Source organism: Quercus lobata, chromosome 4 (genome assembly GCF_001633185.2).
Source record: "Quercus lobata isolate SW786 chromosome 4, ValleyOak3.0 Primary Assembly, whole genome shotgun sequence".
Lineage (NCBI taxonomy): Eukaryota > Viridiplantae > Streptophyta > Magnoliopsida > Fagales > Fagaceae > Quercus > Quercus lobata.
Genome location: NC_044907.1, coordinates 421,496 through 436,373, shown reverse-complemented (window position 1 = coordinate 436,373; position 14,878 = coordinate 421,496). Strand labels below are relative to the sequence as shown.

The 14,878-nt window shown below is 37.5% G+C and overlaps 2 protein-coding genes and 1 long non-coding RNA gene across 3 annotated transcripts; 1 reads left to right on the top strand and 2 right to left on the bottom strand.

Moving 5' to 3' along the window:
- Window positions 1-2,361: 2,361 nt before the first annotated feature.
- Window positions 2,362-4,885, top strand: LOC115987888 (G-type lectin S-receptor-like serine/threonine-protein kinase LECRK3). Its single transcript, XM_031111501.1, has 2 exons — window positions 2,362-2,374; window positions 2,505-4,885. Exons 1-2 carry the CDS (start codon window positions 2,362-2,364, stop codon window positions 4,883-4,885), a joined length of 2,394 nt encoding a protein of 797 aa, XP_030967361.1.
- Window positions 4,886-7,305: 2,420 nt separating this feature from the next.
- LOC115983598 lies at window positions 7,306-7,694 on the bottom strand. The gene is made up of 3 exons (XR_004090111.1): window positions 7,672-7,694; window positions 7,431-7,591; window positions 7,306-7,341 (listed from the first exon to the last, which is right to left on the bottom strand). It is a non-coding gene; the product is annotated as an uncharacterized LOC115983598 (long non-coding RNA).
- A 5,066-nt stretch (window positions 7,695-12,760) lies between these two features.
- On the bottom strand, window positions 12,761-13,330 carry LOC115987877. The gene has a single exon (XM_031111483.1). The coding sequence runs from the start codon at window positions 13,328-13,330 to the stop codon at window positions 12,761-12,763; it is 570 nt and encodes a 189-aa protein (XP_030967343.1).
- Between the last annotated feature and the right edge of the window lie 1,548 nt (window positions 13,331-14,878).

The following is a 14,878-nucleotide window of genomic DNA, read 5'->3' as shown; positions in this document are numbered from 1 at the left end:
TACATCACGTGCTGTTCCTGAAGCTTCACCGGCTAGTATTCCGCAAGCACAGACTGCTCCTCATACTGATAGAGTCAGCAGTGTACTTGAGCATATTCAGAAACGCGTTGATGAGCTTGTGGCACTTCTCTACTCCACAAACAACCATGTCCAAATGCGTCTCGAGACTATGGAGAATCAGCTAGATGATATTCAACGAAAGTTGGACGAGAGCCTTTAGCTATTCGTGACAAAAAGGGGGAGAGCATTCAGTAAGGGGGAGGAAGTTTCAAAGGGAAGTGTGCATAGTGATAGGGGGAGTACACACACACACATACTTTTGTTTTTAGTCTTATCCTCTAAACTTATGGTTTTAGATTTATGTTTGTTGGACTATTTAATGTTTTTATGGGTTTGATACACTATGTTTTTGGTGTATAGTTGTTTCTAACTTTTTACTTATACTCTTGGTTTAAACTTTAATATATTTTGATGATGTTATTCAGGATGTTTTGTGTTTGTACCCATGTGCTTTTGTAACTTTTAGGGTTATTGTTCTATGCATAGTTTGTAGGCTATATGGTTTGTACCTTGCTTAGTGCAGCCTTTATGCTATGTTGAAATCAATACTTTAATCTAAATGTTCTGCATTTTGGTTTATGTACTGTCACTCTTGTGCCCTTGTAGGATTGTTCCTAGATGCATATACCTTGTGTGTTATGCATTGGTTGAGTGTTGAACATACAAGTGTCTTGCCTTGTGCTTGTTAACTTGTATGTCCTTGTGTTCACTCCAAGTGTGAATGAGCACTGTGATCACTACCTTGTGGTGTTCACTTGATTGATCAAGCTATGGTTTGTTTCTTAACTCCATCTGTGCTTGATCACATATTGCTTGTTTCATATGCATTCTATGATTTTCTGCTTACAATGATCATGGTGTATTGTTGTGTTTCAGGAGTATTATGTTCATATGATTCAAGTGCTTCACAGCTTCTAGAGTTAGGTGTGAGTGAGTTTTGTTCAACTGTTCCCAACTCACATGTTAAGTCTAGAGTCTGTTTTAGGGTTTTGTCACGGAATAGCCAAAGGGGGAGATTGTAAGGTTGAATTTATTCAACCATCTAATTAGCTTTATTCCGTGCCAAATTTGCTTGTAATTCAGCAATTTAGTAACCCTGTATTTAGGTGGGTTTGATGTAAGGGTAGTGAGTGAGATAGAGTGAAGATTGCTCAAGAGTGTGCAAGAAAACAGAGACTCGCGGTTGCAAGCCGCCAGAAGCAGCACACATGCCAAGCATGCTGGAAGATGAACAGTCATGCTAGCTGGAGCACTACAGGACAAAATAGGACAACTGGCCATACGTTTATCTCGCGACTGGATCTCGCGACTTGGTCAAGCCGTGAGGTCAAGCCGCGAGCCACCCCTGTTTTGTAAAAACCTGACATTTCACATTCCTCTCCACTCCAGTATAAATTCCCCTTTTACCCACGATTGAAAGAGAGCTTCCAGAGAGAATTTTGAGAGAGAAACCCAAAAGAAAAACAAGATTGTTTCACCCACAATCTATACCTTAAAGTCTCTACAAATTCCTCAACTCTCTTCCTCTCCATTGTCAAATCCTTGAGAGGCATTATACCAAACCTGGTTCTCACCATCATAATCACTGTGAGACAGTTGTTTGGATTTCTGGGAAGCAGTTAGGAAGGAACCAATCTTCATTGGTTGATGCTACGGTCTAGTAGCGGAATCCGGGAAGCTAAAAAGAAAAAGGTTCAGCGCAACCTCGTTGGAGCAAGAAGCTTGGAGGGCTTAGGTGCACTGGGTAGATTAGGCTTGGAGGGTCTATTGCTGTCCTTGTATCCCAACTGTATTTTCTAGTGGATTGATTACCGCTTGGAGGGCGGCGGAGAGGTTTTACACCGAGGGCTTCGGTTTCCTCTTCGATAACACATCGCGTGTTGTCTTTGTATTTGCATCTTCCTTCCTCTCTATCTTTGCCTTTATATTATCTGCTGTGGATTTTATTTTGTTATGGCTTAGATAGGTTGTAACCAATTTAGTATTATAGCATGTGTTAAGTTTCCGCACACTTGTTGTTTAACATATTGCTTGAATTGGTTAAGTTGTAATTTTGGGGTCTAAACGTTCAAAGGTGTTTTGTACACGTTTTTGAACTTTTTTTTTTTTTTTTTTAACTTTTGACTCATGGGTGCAAAGCAACCAACAGGAAATCCAAAACAGTGAGATTTTGCAGCCTTTGTGATATATGAGACGTATCAATTAGGCTAATATTCCTGCTGCCTGCATTCTGGACTTCCCGACTATTTTGACCATTGTAAAAAAATTCAAATTAGGCTCCTAAACTCAATCATGTTCACCATGGCTATACAAAGTTCTTCTTTACAAGACCACCATTTACCACTTACGTATTAGCCCTATCTTTTTCTAATGGCTTCAACAATTGCTCTTTTTTCACTATCATTTGCTTGTATCTGTCATCACCCTCCTGGTTCCTGCAATAGCTCAAGTTAATACCAACACAAGTGTGGGTTCAGCTCTCTTTTCCACTGATGATAACTCCACTTGGACTTCACCATCTGGTGATTTTTCGTTTGGATCCCGCCACCTTCCAGGTCAACAAGATCAGTTCCTTCTTGCTATCTGGTTTGCTAAGATACCAGATGAAACTATAGTTTGGTCTGCAAACGGACGCTATCCAGCAGAGAGAGAATCAAAAGTTGAGCTTAACACAGCTGGACAGATTATACTCAAAGTTCCAGGTGGATGGGAGTTGTGGAGGTCTAGCAACAATGACAATCCTCAAGTATCAAATGGGGCTATGCTTGACACTGGGAATTTTGCTATAACAAGCACAAACTCAAGCATCTTATGGAATAGCTTCGATGAACCAACCAATACCATGTTACCAACCCAAGTATTGGGTTTTGGGAGCAGCCTTTTCTCTACCATGTCCGAAAAAAGCTACGGGGTGGGTAAATTTCAGCTCCGTTTCAGACAACAAAATATATCAAATTCCTCATACGATCTGATACTTAATCAAATAGGTGTCTACACCCAAAATACTTATGGAGCTTATTATGCTGAACTTAATGTTACTGAGCTGATCATGGATAAGTCAGGCTACCTTCTAGTCAAGAGCTCACTGGGAGCTATATCCAACCTTTCATCAGAGGGTGAGGTCTTGAGGACAGACTCAGACTCCTACTACAGGGCAACATTTGACTTTGATGGTGTTTTCAGACTCTATACTCACCCAAAGAATTTTACTGGAAAACAAACCTGGTCTGCAATTCGGTATGTTCCTAAAAACATCTGCTTGAATATTGTTGACACTTTTGGAAGTGGCACTTGTGGTTATAACAGCAAATGTATCATAGGAGCTTATGGTATGCCAGAGTGCCAATGCGCTCCAGGCTTTTCTCTTTTGGATGTAAATAACAAGTATAGTGGCCGCAAACAAGACTATGTAAGCTACATAAATGAATGTAACGAGATTGGTGGTACTGTGATTTCAGAAGATCAATTTGAAATCTTGGAGATGGAGAATGCTGATTGGCCTTTAACTGCCTATGAACTACTAGAACCCACAACAGAATTTGAATGCAAGAAATCTTGTCTGCACGATTGTTATTGTGCAGTTGCCATTTTCCAGGATCCGAACTATAAAAATGGCACAGGAAGATGTTGGAAGAAGAAATTACCGCTTTCTAGTGGGAGGTATGACCGCGGTGCCATTGATAGAAAAGCTCTATTCAAGATATTGAAATTGAATAGCTCTTCACAGAATCCTACAAATCCAAATCCAGGCCAAGGAAAACAGAATCAAGCAACATTGATCCTTGCAGTCCTCCTAGGTACTTCTGTATTTTTTAATTTCTTTTCTGTAGCTGCAATTTCTCTAGTTTTCTTCTGTTTGTGGCAAGGAAAACTACCACATTTCTACACAACCTTACATACAAAAGATCTTGATATGAATCTTCGTGCATTTACATACAAAGATCTTGAAGAAGCCACTAGTGGATTCAAAGAAGAATTGGGTAGGGGTTCTTTTGGCGCTGTTTATAAAGGGGTATTAGTATCAAGTCATAGCAAATATGTTGCTGTCAAGAAGCTAGACAAGATGATAAAGGAAGGTGAGAGGGAATTCAAAACTGAAGTAACTGTGATTGGCCAAACTCACCATAGGAATTTGGTACGGTTACTTGGCTATTGTGATGAAGGTGAACACCGAATTTTGGTTTACGAGTTTATGTACAATGGCTCATTGTCGAGTTTCCTATTTGGAGTAATAAGACCAAGTTGGCAACAAAGAATGCAAATTGCATTAGGAATTGCTAGAGGACTAATGTACTTACATGAAGAATGCAGCATGCAAATCCTTCATTGCGACTTAAAGCCTCAAAACATACTCTTGGATGATTATTTTACAGCCAAAATTTCTGACTTTGGATTGGCAAAACTTTTGATGAACCAACAAACCCGAACTCTCACTGTCATCCGGGGGAATAAAGGCTATGTTGCACCAAAATGGTTTAGGAACACACCTGTCTCAATAAAGGTGGATGTTTGTAGTTTTGGTGTCATGTTGTTGGAGATCATTTGCTGCAGCAGATGTGTGGAAGTTGAGATGGAGAGGGCAGCAATACTTATAGATTGGGCATATGAATGCTATAGTAGAGGGAAAGTTGAAAGATTGGTGGAAAATTATGAAGAGGCTATTAGTGATATGAAGTGGGTGAAGAGGCTAGTAATGGTGGCAATTTGGTGTGTACAAGATGTGCCATTATTGAGGCCTTCCATGAGAGAAGCCACTCATATGCTAGAAGGAATTCTTGAGATTTCTGCACCTCCATGTCCTTTCCTCTACAGTTCAACGTCCTAAGCTGAAAAGTCATCGATGGGATTTTCAAATAATAGTAGTGTCTAAGTGATGTGGTGTCATAATTGGCCAAATAATTTCCAAATAAGCATTTTCGTGACTGCCTTTGAAAGTTTAGTCATTTGGAAAGATTGTATTAATCAATAGATCTTGTCTTGAATTTAAGCTTAGTACTGCCACTTACTGTGTTGTGTACTGTAAACTACCATGTTTGTCTTGTAAATGTGTTTTGATATTTAGTTGTAATTTTGGGGGTTGTTGTTGTCTATAGTCTATATATAGTGTGGATATCTACGAATTTAAACTAGTGTAAGTCCTTCATGTTGATTCTATAGAATATTATTAGTGTGTCTGAGGATGACTTCCCTTCATGTATCTCAATGTTGGGCGTAGCTTTCATTTATCAATCTCCTGCTCCAGAATTTTCTAATCCTGAACTTCCTCCCTCATCCAAGAATTATCTGAATACTACTACAGTTTCCATAATGCTGACTTTTATAATTCTAATAACTGACAGGAAGCCGTTTCTGTCAAATAATGACAAATAAGAATTGATTATTCTATTACTAATCAATTATATAGTAATTTGACAATCATTTTGGTTGAGCATCTGTTTACCTTACACATGATTGGGAGCATGCTTCATTTCTTTTTGGATAGATTCTGGGTTTCTTTTCATTTGCAACAAGGTCTTAAGTCAAGAAAAACAAATGACCATGGAATCAGTGTAAAAAACACATTCGTATCTCTACGATAAATTTTCATATCTTCACAAGAAGAAAACATTAGATGTAGATCATACTTTACCAAGCATCTAAGGAAATCAATATTAGCAAATTATACCAAAATGACAGAAGATGAGAGTGTGACACTCTGAACCAGTAAAAAGAATCAATTAATGAAGACATTATAAGCAGTTCTGAGTGAGCTGTAGCAAAAAACATTGCATTAAAGTTGCCCCCTTAAGGAAGCACAACTGTAATCAAGAAGGCAGGCTATCCAAATCTTGGGAAATCCTCAAATTCAGATCACCTTTTAACTATTGATGTCATCTGCTTCTGTCCTGTTTAGCTTGTGGGCAATGCTCCCTAGAAAATTGACAGGCTAGATATTGTAGTCTCAACCAAAAGCATCATCATCTGTATAAGAGGAAATGGAGACCCTATGAGCTAGTGAGACACCTCCTTCCACATGATATGAATGAAAGCATGCGCTTCTCAATCAATCATGCTAAGAAAGTAATTTTGTTTCTTAGGCATGATTGCAGCAACCAGAGCTCAATGCCAAAGCACTAACAAAAATCATAAATATCAGCACAACCCTCGGCAGTTGGTCCTTTCCTTTTACAGTTTCAATTATTCAAGAATCTCTCCTTCATCTAATTCCTCCACTGCTGAGAAGACTCCCAGCACTTCTGAGAAATTCTTTCTTTCTTCCGCAATTACTTCCTCAGTAAATACACCTTCCAAATCAAGGAAGTCATCAGGATTGTTTTCTGCAATTAGATCTGAGTACGCATCTATTAAGCCCTGATCAAAATCGAACTCCCTAATTTCAGAAACTCCTGGTTCCTCAGTGGAGCCGAAATGTGAATAGTTTCCCGTTTCCACTCTTGACAACAATGACCTCTCTGCTGAGTTGTTTATCACGACTTTGCTGCAATACCATTACTGCAATGGAATGTATTTACAATGTGGGATAGTTTTTAAGTAAGTCTAGTGCCACAACTTGCTACGTAGCGACTTGTGAGTAGTGGAAATAAAATAATGGGTCCATGTAGATCTATGATTTCATCACTCACAAGTCGCCACATAGCAAAGTTGTAGAAAAGTTTGTGGCACTAGACTTGTAGTTTTTTTTTTTTTTTTTTAATCAAAGTAGTTAACAACCATCAGTCTTCCAGGGAAGAGTCCAAAGACCGAGAGAGCTAATTTTAGTTAGCTTACACTGAGCACATACATACATGTATGATGTATTGTACACCTTCGTTTTATAAACAATGTAATTTTTTTTTTTTTTTATGAACAACAATGTCCTTAAAAGCACCATTTAGTTGCTTACATTTGCATCAGAAAACAATAGCATTAGTCCAAACACATTCTCAGGCCAAAGACTTTTTACCGTTTCAATCCCCCCCCCCCCCCCCCAAAAAAAATCTCTCACTCTCTCTCTCTCTCTCTCTCACACACACACGCGCGCGCGCGCACAGGATAAAAAGAAGAAATAAGGTAGATCGGAAATAATACCAAAATTGGGTAACGCGTAGTCTTATTCCATATTAAGATTTCAAGTCATTACATACTACAATTTAAGCAGAAAATGAATGTGGCAGTAGACCCTATTGATTACAAATATACATACACTGATCTCATTATCAAAATCCTCCTTTATGAAACAAACTCAATTTGGCTTCCAATAAAGATATGAATGCTTCCGATATATTTCTCTTTTTTGAGTCTCTGCAAAAAAGATGAATGCTCAAAGATCTTCATCAAAGTGGGCAAGGATAGAAATATGCTATAATAAGGCAAGGGCCTTGAAAACTTACCTCTGAAAGGGGGAAAATTGTTTCATTTTGGATTCTGTAAGGTCATTCTCATAATGAATTAGATTCAGGTGAACGAAAAAATAGCTTCATTGCTTGATGACCCTTGGGTTCTGCTTATCCAGTCCAAAATATCTGAACAATCTTGACGGCTGACAAAATGCCTTCACATTTAAAGAGAGCCTTTTAGACCTTTGCAATAAACAACCCAACAACTTTATAACAAATATGACTATTTTTATACCTATTTTTGGTGCGGTAACCCTTCCACATTGGGCTTGGGTTGCTTCCAGAATCCTTAAACTTTGTTTTATGAGTAACAGGATTGGCTTCTTTAACGACTTCAAAATCAAAGTTGTGTGAAGGGAGAAAGACATGTTTTACAGGATACTCCAATATAACTAAATTGGATAGTTGTTGCCTTATAGGGGCCTTCACATCCAACTCACGGAAAGGTGGCCTAGGACCCTGCTGCAAAACATATATATACATACATATCAGATCTTGTCTAGGTAAATGAAGATGTACAAGACAATTGTTAATCAGAATAAACAAGTCTTAGGTTTCCATGAGCAAGTGCAAGCCCATGTACGCACACAGGAAATATCTCCACCAAAAGATGAAAATAAATAACAAACCAGGCCAAATGTTGTTTGCTCTCAATATTCTTTTATAATTCTCTGTTGAGTGACAACTATTTGTTTAAAGTAAGTGCTATTAAATTTGCATCAATATTGGTTTTATATACTTCACGACGTTACATCTTTTTTTTTTTTTTCTTTTTTGCTAAACATAAATAGGATTACATATTTGCAATTTGATTAAACCATACTGTAATACCCGGGAAAAAAAAAAAAAATCGAGGGATATTTAAGTAAATTTGTTTATGGGGTCAACTTTTATAATTAATATTACTAAGGGGTTTTTTTAGAAAATAAAGTTGAAACCCTAGTTTATATAGTCTAATTTTAAGTCAGCGTATACTGACAGATGTTTTAAGAGAGAAGACTACCCAAAATACTGAAGTAGAGAAGGATTGACTACACAATTAAGGTAAGAGCCTATAAATCTCTTTTTTGTCAAATCTAAGCTTTACTTGAATTTAGAGTATATTTTATGTTGGTAGTTTTGGCCAGTAGTGGAATTATCTAAAATTTCTATGGGTTTTACAACGTAAGTGTAAACAGAGATGGGTTGGATTTGGGCGATAAAATCCTCTTCTTCTTTTTTGTTGCACGTCTTTCTCTGTAATATCGCTAATTCTGGTGCTTTGTTGGCCATGGAGTTGCTTTGGGTGTATATTACTCTTTTGTGAACATTTATTATAAGAAACAGTGGACTATTGGTTAGACCACCATTAGTCCAATAGCCTACTAGACTTTAGAGTCCAAGGAGATAAGAGACAAAGGCTTTTTGTTAGAGATTGTACTCAGCTTTACAGAGTATTCAGTCCTTATGAATGCTTTTAACTTTTTGCCTAAATAATCATGTGAGAGTCTCATATTACACAGTGCTTGGGATTTTGCGTGAAACAAATTTTAAACGGAGTTAATACAAATGATAGAATGTGGAATATAGCCATAGAGAAACTGTAGGAGAATTAATAGTGAGAAATTATTGGGTACTTTAGAAGTTTCTCATCTGGTCAAGTAACTTGCAGGTTATTCTTATTATTTGATTATTGAGTAAATGGTACTTTAAAATTGTTAGGAGATATCTAAGGACTTTAGAGACAGTGTTAGGGAGAAGTTCTTTGTGGTGAGCTAGCTGAGATAAGTAACCTTATCCTAATTGGTTTTATCTTTGCGTATTTTAACTACTGAAAATTGTTAGGGAGAAGTTTTTTGTGGTGAGCTAGCTGAGGTAAGTAACCTTATCCTAATTGGTTTTATCTTTGCGTATTTTAACTACTGAAAATTGTTTACAGTTGTTACAAGTATTACTGATTTCAAGTAAAGAATTATCACAAATATATCTGATTACTGAATATATGATGTATTTTATTTAATTGTTTTTAGCTATACTAATTCAAAGTAAAGAATAAAGAATTTCCACCAATAAATATGAGCATTAAATATAAGATTTATTTTATTTTATTGTTTTTTTTTTTTTTTGCTATATTGATTTAAAGTAAGAATATAGAAATATCACAAGTATATTTGAATATTGAATATATGATTATATATATATGTATTTGAATAAGATATATTTTTGTTAGAAACTATGATTTTATATATATGATTATGGACAATTTGACTATGAATTGATTCGGATACCCAAACCAATGGGGGTTATTCATTGATACTCTGATACCAAAACCAATGGGGGTTATTCATTGGTATTCTGATACCTAGCCAATGAGGGTTATTCATTGGTATTCTAATACCCAAACCAAGGGGGGTTATTCATTGGTACTCTAATACCCGGCCAATGGGGGTTATTTATTGGTACTTTAATGCCCAGTCACGAGGATATAGTGTGACCATAGCCATAAGATTGTTAAGAATATGAATTACGTTTGAATATTTAACTATTTTGAGTCATTAAAACTGCTTATGTATTTTTGGAACCTATTGTAAGTTATAGCTTTTGATATATGGAAAACTGACTACTTTCTAAACCATCTATGATATAATTGTAAGATTAAAGTACGTGATCTATTTACAAAGTATTATTTTAAGATTATAAAACTTCTTTAACTATTTTTGAAAACAATAGCATATTATAACTTTTAAAGATTCATATTACATCTTATTACTTTACAGATCTATTGTTCGATAGAACTTATTCGGATTTTGGTTACTTATTGAGTTGTCAACTCACCCCCCTCTTTCTCCTTTCAGATTTTGATCAAGAAGAGTAGCATATGTTTGGGCTTCCACTGGGATGTGCGCATGAGTGAAGTTTAGGAAATCAATGGAATAAGATTTGAACTTTTATGTTTAAGATTACCATTTGTATGGTCCTTTTGATTTAAAGGATTTAGTTTATTTTTATTTGATGTTGAAAGATTATTATTTGGAGATCTTTTGAGAATTACTTTATTGAGGATATTTTAAATTTATGGGATAATTACACATAACCCACCTGTGGTTTGGGCGAAAATCACTTTGCCCACCCGTGGTTTGAAAAGTATCATTTAACCCACCTGAGGTATGTTTCTGTCACTCTCCGTAACCCACCTCAGTCTCTGCCGTTACAAAAACACCTTTTAACACAAAAACACCTTTTAACCCCAAAACAGAACATAATGCAAATCAAAACCCCCAAAACTCAAACACTTTTCGAGAGAGAGACCCGAGGTGCGATCAGCTTGTTCTTCGCGGTTTGGAGCGTGTGGAGAGGGAGAAAACACTTGTTTTGTATCATCGAACCTAGGCAAGGTATATGTGACTGTTGTTCATCTGCATTTGGGTCTGTTCTTGATTTAGGGTTTCAGATTTTGTTCAAGTGTGAACTTACTGTGTAAAAGTCTAAATTTGTACTTCCCATGAATCGTTTTATATTGATATGTCTTCAGCAAGTGGTAATTTTTCGGGTTCATGTGGACATATGTACAATGAGCAGACTTGTGTTTTGAGAACAAGTTTGAGTCTGTACAATTTTCGGAGGAGGTTCTTGGGTTGTAGCCGTTATAAGGTTGGTCCTAAGTGTCCTTTCTTTGTTTGGATTGATAACCCAACCTGTCCTTGTGGGAATGAAACTGCACCTTTGGCTCTAAAAAAGATGTCTAGGCTTCAGACTGCTCTCCAACTTACAAATGAGAGGGAAAGGAAAGCTCTGGAAATGGCAGAAGAAGCTAGGCAAACGGTAGAAAAGGCTCTTGAAGAGGTAGCCAAAGCCAAGGAGAGGGAGAGAAAGGCTCGAGCTGTCTGTGCAAAAGCTAAGGAAAAAGCCATTCTTGCTGAAGAGAAGCAAAGAATGTGGAAGTCTGCATGCATTTTGTCGTGGATCTTTTTTGTTATTGTTATGTTGTTGTGTTTTGGCTCAATTGAGTTCTCTGGAGTGAAGAGACCTAGATTGTTGCCCCTGAAGTAGTTAATTGGTTAGTAGAGATAGTTATGGCAATGGTGTTAATGAATTTGCATTGTAATAGCACTAGCCTACTGATGTAATGTTTTGATGTGTCAATGAATGAAGAATTGGTCAATTATTGAGTATTTTGTGCATATCATAACAACCATTCAATGAATGAAGAATTGGTCAATTATTGAGTATTTTGTGCATATCATAACAACCATTCAATGGAAGAAGTAATGGTCAATTATCAATTTGGCTGTGCATAACCAATAATAAACTCCATATAATTTGGCTGTGCATACCATAACAACCATTCCACAATAAAACTTCCCATACACTCTATTAGAAAAATATACTTGGACACAATTTGTAGTAGCAATAAATAAACTTTCATATAATTTGGTTGTGCATACCATTCCACAATAAAAATAATATACTTGGACACAATTTGTAGTAGCAATAAATAAACTTCCATATAATCTAGTTTGGACAAATATTGTTCCATACAAACTGTAATATCACAACTTCCATATAACAACCTGGAGTGTATTGTACCTTAATTACAAAAAAGCACATTCCAAGGCCAGCAGTGATTGTTTTTTACACTAATTAGTAATTACAAAAAAGCACATTCCAAGGCCAGCAGTGACTGTTTTTTACACTAATTGATAATTACAAAAGGCCAACAGTGGTCTTCACAAAAAAAAAAAAACCAAAAAGGCCCACATGTTCCCACTAGCTTTACTCCCAATGCTGGCATGCGTACCCACTAGCTTCATTCATTTCTTGCCTTTACTCTTTCCTCTTTCCACCCACTGGATTCATTTTTGGTGGCCTTTGTGCAGCAAGCTGTCCTCTAGTCCTCACACCACCAGTGCTCCCACTTGCATGTGAAGGCTACAAAATAAAAAATAGATCCACTTGTTAAAAAATATCCCAAGCTACACAACCATCCAGGACTAAGTTACCTGTGAAGAACTTGGTAAGGTATCCCAGGTCTCCCTAGGTGTGTGAAACTCTGGTTGTGAGGAAGAGAACCATCCTGCTCTCTTGTGAGATGGCCTAGGTTGATTTCCTTGCTGTGAGGATGAAGGCTGAGTGGCAGACATCATGTTGTAGGTCTGGGTAGGCTGCTGGGATGGTGGCTGAGGTGAGGTGCAGATCTAGGTGCAGGCACCCCTTCCCTTGCCTGCAACAAAACCCAGTTTCAATACAGTGTTTATTGTAAGTTTAAAAACAAGTTTTTTTTTTTTTTTTTTGCCATTTAAATCCTAATTACTTACAGCTTTTTCTCTTTGAAGTCTCTGTCTCCTCTACCATGGTGTCTCCCCAGTAATGCCAGCCTTGCACCCTCTTGAATTATGCCCTTCCTTTTTGCATTTCCCACATCTTACAAGTCTGTTCAGTCTACTTACTTTGTAAGGGTTCCTAAGCTCATCAGAAGCCCTCTTTCTTTGCTTGGGTGGTCTGCCTAGTGGTTTGTATATGTGAGGTGCTAGGGGAGCAGGCTGTCCAGTCTCAGCCCATTCTGACTGGCCAGGCATGGGAGGAAGTACCTCCTTGTATATCTCCATGTAAGTTTCTTTGAAGTAGCATGGGTGGGTATAGTCTTCTGGTGTCTCAATGTTTGTATAAATGGCTGTTATGGCATGTTTGCAGGGAATGCCATTTAAATTCCAAGACCTACAGCTACATGTCTTCTTCACCAAATCAACTACATGCCTCTCATACTGACTGCCTACCTCATAAAAGAAACTACCAGCTGGGGTAGCACTAAATGCCTTACTTTCAACCTTCAATTTCTCCAACATATCTTGTATGTTTGGACACAACTTTCCAACATACTTCTGTATCCCTTCCCTTTTTGTGTAAAGCCTAGTCATAAGTCTAACCCTAATCCACTCCAACATTGCCAAGATAGGCTTGTCCCTAGACTTCAATATTATTGCATTAAAAGACTCACTCAAATTATTTACCAAACAATCTGTTAAGGCCCTAGGAGTGAAATGTGACCTTGTCCACTATGCAGGTGCAATGTTTGCAAGATACTCATATGCCTTTTCATCCAAATCCCTTATGTACTGAATGCATCTCTCAAACTCCTTTACTGTTGTGACAGCAGCACACCTCCACAATGCATCCTTCAGCTCCAATCCCTTGTGATCAACTTTGAAATTGTTATAGATGTGTTTCACACAGTATCTATGCTCCACGGTAGGGAATAGTGTCTCTATTGCAGGTATAAGCCCCTGTAAATAAGCAAACAAACAAACAAAACAAGTTAGTTCAGTAAACAAAGTCAACTATTCAAGTGCAACTGAACAAAACAAAACTTGCATACCTTTTGCCTATCAGAAATGAAGACCAACTGAAGCTCCTCTAGCCTCCCTATATCATCAGCAAAAATTTTCAAAAACCATATCCAAGACTCCCTGGTTTCTTGTTCCACAACAGCCATGGCTACTGGAAAAATGTTGTCATTTGCATCCTTGGCAGTGGTAGATAAGATTTGCCCACCAAATCTGTGCTTTATGTGACAACTATCTAAACCTATAAATGGTCTGCATCCACCTAAAAATCCTACCTTCTGAGCATTGAACCTAACATACATCCTCTTAAATTTTGGCTGGGAAGTCTCCTCAGCCATTTCTGTCTGCAGTATAACTCTACTCCCCTTTTTTACAGTAGTTATCATTTGTGCATAGTCCCTAAGGACACCATATTGCAGTTGCTCATCTCCATTTATCAAATCCTTTGCCTTTCTCTTTGACCTATACACTTGGTTTACACTTAGGTCAACAGATAAATTTTGCATCACATGGTTGTGTACACCACTCACCTCCCAATTTAGATTTTTGCTAAAATCCTCAATGAACCTCTTAGCAACATAAGCTAATGTTGCTTGGCTGTTTTTAAAAGACTTGGGACAAGTACAGTCATCAGTCAAGGTCTTAATTTGAAATGTTAGCTCTCCACTTATTTGAGATGCATAACATCTCCACCCACACCCATTCTTGCAATGAACTGATATCTTGGTCCTCTCATTAAGCTTGAATTTGATGTCAATAGGGTTTTTAATTGCATACTCCCTCAAAGCAGCTCTGAACACCTTTGCATTAGGGAACTTCATCTCCTTTTTCAGTACAACATTTCTCATGTCACTCTTAGCATTAACTCTACTTGCTCAGATACCTGCTCATCATCAGACCCATCCATGCTTACCAGGTCATCCTCAAGGGCTGGCTCAGCCCACTTAGGGTCTGCATGGAATGCATTGCTTAATTCTGGGGCTATGTGGGGTACATTGCTTGATTCTGGGTTTGTATTGGGAGCAGAACTTTGTGGGGCTGTGTGGGGTGCATTGCTTGATTTTGGGTTTGTATTGGGAGCAGAACCTTGTGGAGCTGAGTTTTGAGCAACAAATATATCAT

Coding starts and splice junctions, on each gene's coding strand:
- LOC115987877 (XM_031111483.1), bottom strand. CDS start 13,330: ATGACTAGGCTTTACACAAAAAGGGAAGGGATACAGAAGTATGTTGGA.